We start from the raw sequence: 3,143 nt of genomic DNA on the forward strand, positions 1-3,143 counted from the left end.
ACCGTAGCACCTGTGGGGATTGTGAGGTTTCTTGCGCTTGAGTCCACGGTTGTTTCCGGTGTTAGTTGCAAGAGCAGTGGTGGCTGGGGCGGGATCTAGCGCTTTGTCTTTTGAGGTTTTTTTCAAATCTACCAATTTCTCGTAGCTTAACTAGGAGCATTTTTGGTTTGCCTAGCGCGGTTAGATCTCCAAATAGATTTTGCATCAACATGGGGTGTTTCTTTGTTATCCTGCTAATGACGCTGCAGCATATTACAAAGTCTGGCACGACCATTCCTAGCGAGTCAAACTTCGCCAAGCAGTCCTCGATGCCTTTGATATATTTGGCCATATAGTTGTTGTACTGGGTGTCCTCCCAGCATGCCCACACTTTGTAGCCAGCGAGAATTGAATCTGATGCATACACGGATTTAAACATTGCCCAGAGCGCGTAAGGATTGCCGGCGTTGTCCTTCTTCACGATTGTGTTGAATACGCCATCTGTGAGATTAGTGCAGAGGATGTTTGCTGTTTTGATCATCTTTCTTTTCATCTTTCTAGAAGGGTTGGGTAGCGGTGGGTCATCAATGAACCCAAGTAGATCATGTTCATTGAGTGCCATTCAAACTTTTCGCTCCCAAATTTCAAAGTTGTCGCCATTGAACTTCGGCACCTTCATGGATGATTTGCCATCATTGCTGGAGCTGCTTGCGCCTCCATTGGAATTGGCCATCGTTGATTAGCCTGCTTCCAGTGTCCTAAACCTTCCTCAAGGTTGGAGCATTGAGACTGTAAATCTGAGAGATTTAGGAGAACTAGAATATTTATTTCATTAGACAGTAGTTCAAGTTGTAGTAACAATCCTAACATAAGAACGTGAGGAGATTAAAATAGAAATAAGTATTTAGCTAGAAGCAGACTAAAGGGCTGCTGTCTAGGTTTGAGTGAGGAAGAAGGGATATTGCTGTTCCGCAAAGTTGCTGCTGATCTATTGATGTTGTGTATCAGCGTCAGTCTTTGACCCTTTTCTTCCCGTGTGGATTTAGGTAAGGTTTTCTTACTTGGGCTGAGGTTGATCCTCTTTTGCCGCCTTGGCTTAGGGTTTACGCTTGGTCAGGGCTGCCAACAATATCTGCTTTAACAGAATCGTCGTTTCACTGTCAGTCCTCTGCCTCAGCTTCTTTTCCTAGCTTATGAAACTCGGCTGCTTAACTTTTGCATTGCCTATTTGGCTCGCGGTAGATGCTGCTTGAGTTCTTCCTTTGGGTTGTTTGCCTGTTTGGAGGGGAAGAGCTGTCAGCTTCTTCCTTGTCAGTTATCAGGGCGGGAACTCTATTACTCACCAGAGGTGATAGACGAGATCTGTTCCAGTAACAACGATTGGCAAGGTTTGCTTGCTTTGTCGATCTTGCTGCTGTCGTGGTTGGTACCTGCATTCATCAAGAAGATGCGCTCAGTTTTCCCAACCCCACGAGCAGCTTGGACTGCGGAGAAGGGTTCGCTTGGCTCACCTTCTTCCGCAGCTATTGTGGTTCACGGTACCCTCCTTGCCTTAGGCGAGTGGGCCCGTTCCCCTTGGCATGTATTCTTACAGAAATCCCGTCGAGATTCATCACCAAATGCCCAGAGCCGACGCGCAAGGAGTATCTCTTCCCCATCTGAGCTGGCTGCCGCCACTGATCCAATCAACGTGGATGAGGAGAATCCTGGAGAAAGTCTTACCACTCTGTCTGCTAGTGGAGGGCCTGCCGGTGCCACTACCAATCAGGAGGAGCTAAGTATGTATTTTCTTGATTAACTACTTGTTGGTCAATTGATTTTTAATCCCAACCAGAGATTTCCCAGTTCCTGGGGAAATTTCTGCAGCATTTCCCCCCGCTGAAGGCTTTCATAGCAAGCCTGAAACTCCGGAGCCTTGCTCTATTTCCTCACATCAAGAGCCTCTATTTATACCCTTCAGAATACACCGCCGCCGCACACATTATTGTTTCCTCACTCCTATTGTATACCTCTCAGAACGTTGCTCCTTTGTATGTTCTCTATACTCAAATTATTGTATAATTATTGTTCATCTTCACGATGCCTTGATCTGATTCAAACACATAATCGGTTGACTCTCACACATCTTACCTGATTTACAGTTTTCCAAGCCCTCCTCTAATCTTTATTCCCTGATCCAACATTTTCGCAACCATCAAAAATTTACTCCTTTCCTTTCCTGGTCTCCAAAGGTATCTGAAATTGATAAAACCATCAGGTCGCACATCCCTCATCCGGACATTCAACCCTCCCAGGCTTACAATTCCAGCTCGCCACAGCAATTTGACGCCTCCCAAATCATCCTCCTCCCTCAAAAAGCGGTATTGGAAACTCCTTGCAAGTCATGCTCAAGTTTCCTCAATCCTAGATCCTCTCCTGCTGGCAATTCCTGCCAGTTGTAGTAATTCTTTTGTTCCTACTGCCCCATGCTGCTTCATTCAAGACCGGGACTGGATACTCTCTTCCACAGCTTCTTCCTCCGAATGTCCTGTGCTGTGACCAATTCTCTCTCTTGCCCAACTACTCCAGGTCCTCCGCACCTTAAACTTGAAAAGTCACTGAGCTCCTCCTCTCATGACACATATACCAACCACCATGTTTGGTTCAAAGGGTTGTACTTTAAATTTTCCAATTGTTCACAGCCTTGTACATTCATGTCAACGCACAGTTTATTATTCTAGCTTTACAAGGAAGACGAATAGGGATGTTTTGGTGTCAGGTCCTAAATAGAGAAACTGGAGTCTGTTTAAGAGAGGACCTGCCAACGTTCTTGTTCTTAACCGACCGCAGGGGTTCAGGGGGTGTAGCACGCGATTTTGTGCCGAGTACCGACAATGTAAGTGTCAGGTGCCTGGCAAGGGGGAATAAGTCTATTTGTTCTCAATCTCTACACTACCTTTGAATATCAAAAATGACGCCGGTGTGGAACTACTCAAAGGGGAGAATAGAGCTTGGAAGGGAAATGGATAGCAACACTAGTACTAATGTAAGCTATGCAAGGGTGCTGATGAGGCTGCCTTCCTGACTAATGCTGAGGGGATGAGAGTAACACTAAGAAAAAGAAGAAAAGGTGTGGCTGATTTCTACTTGATCTTAGGAGCTAGTACTATGAGCTGACTACTGAC

At 45.8% G+C, this 3,143-nt stretch overlaps 1 protein-coding gene across 1 annotated transcript; it reads left to right on the forward strand.

Moving 5' to 3' along the window:
* Window positions 1–1,598: 1,598 nt before the first annotated feature.
* Window positions 1,599–1,757, forward strand: PtA15_6A452 (uncharacterized protein; the record flags this gene model as incomplete). The annotated part of the gene is made up of 1 exon (XM_053170159.1): window positions 1,599–1,757. The coding sequence occupies one exon, from the start codon at window positions 1,599–1,601 to the stop codon at window positions 1,755–1,757; it is 159 nt and encodes a 52-aa protein (XP_053021378.1).
* Between the last annotated feature and the right edge of the window lie 1,386 nt (window positions 1,758–3,143).

This window comes from Puccinia triticina, chromosome 6A (genome assembly GCF_026914185.1).
Source record: "Puccinia triticina chromosome 6A, complete sequence".
NCBI lineage: Eukaryota > Fungi > Basidiomycota > Pucciniomycetes > Pucciniales > Pucciniaceae > Puccinia > Puccinia triticina.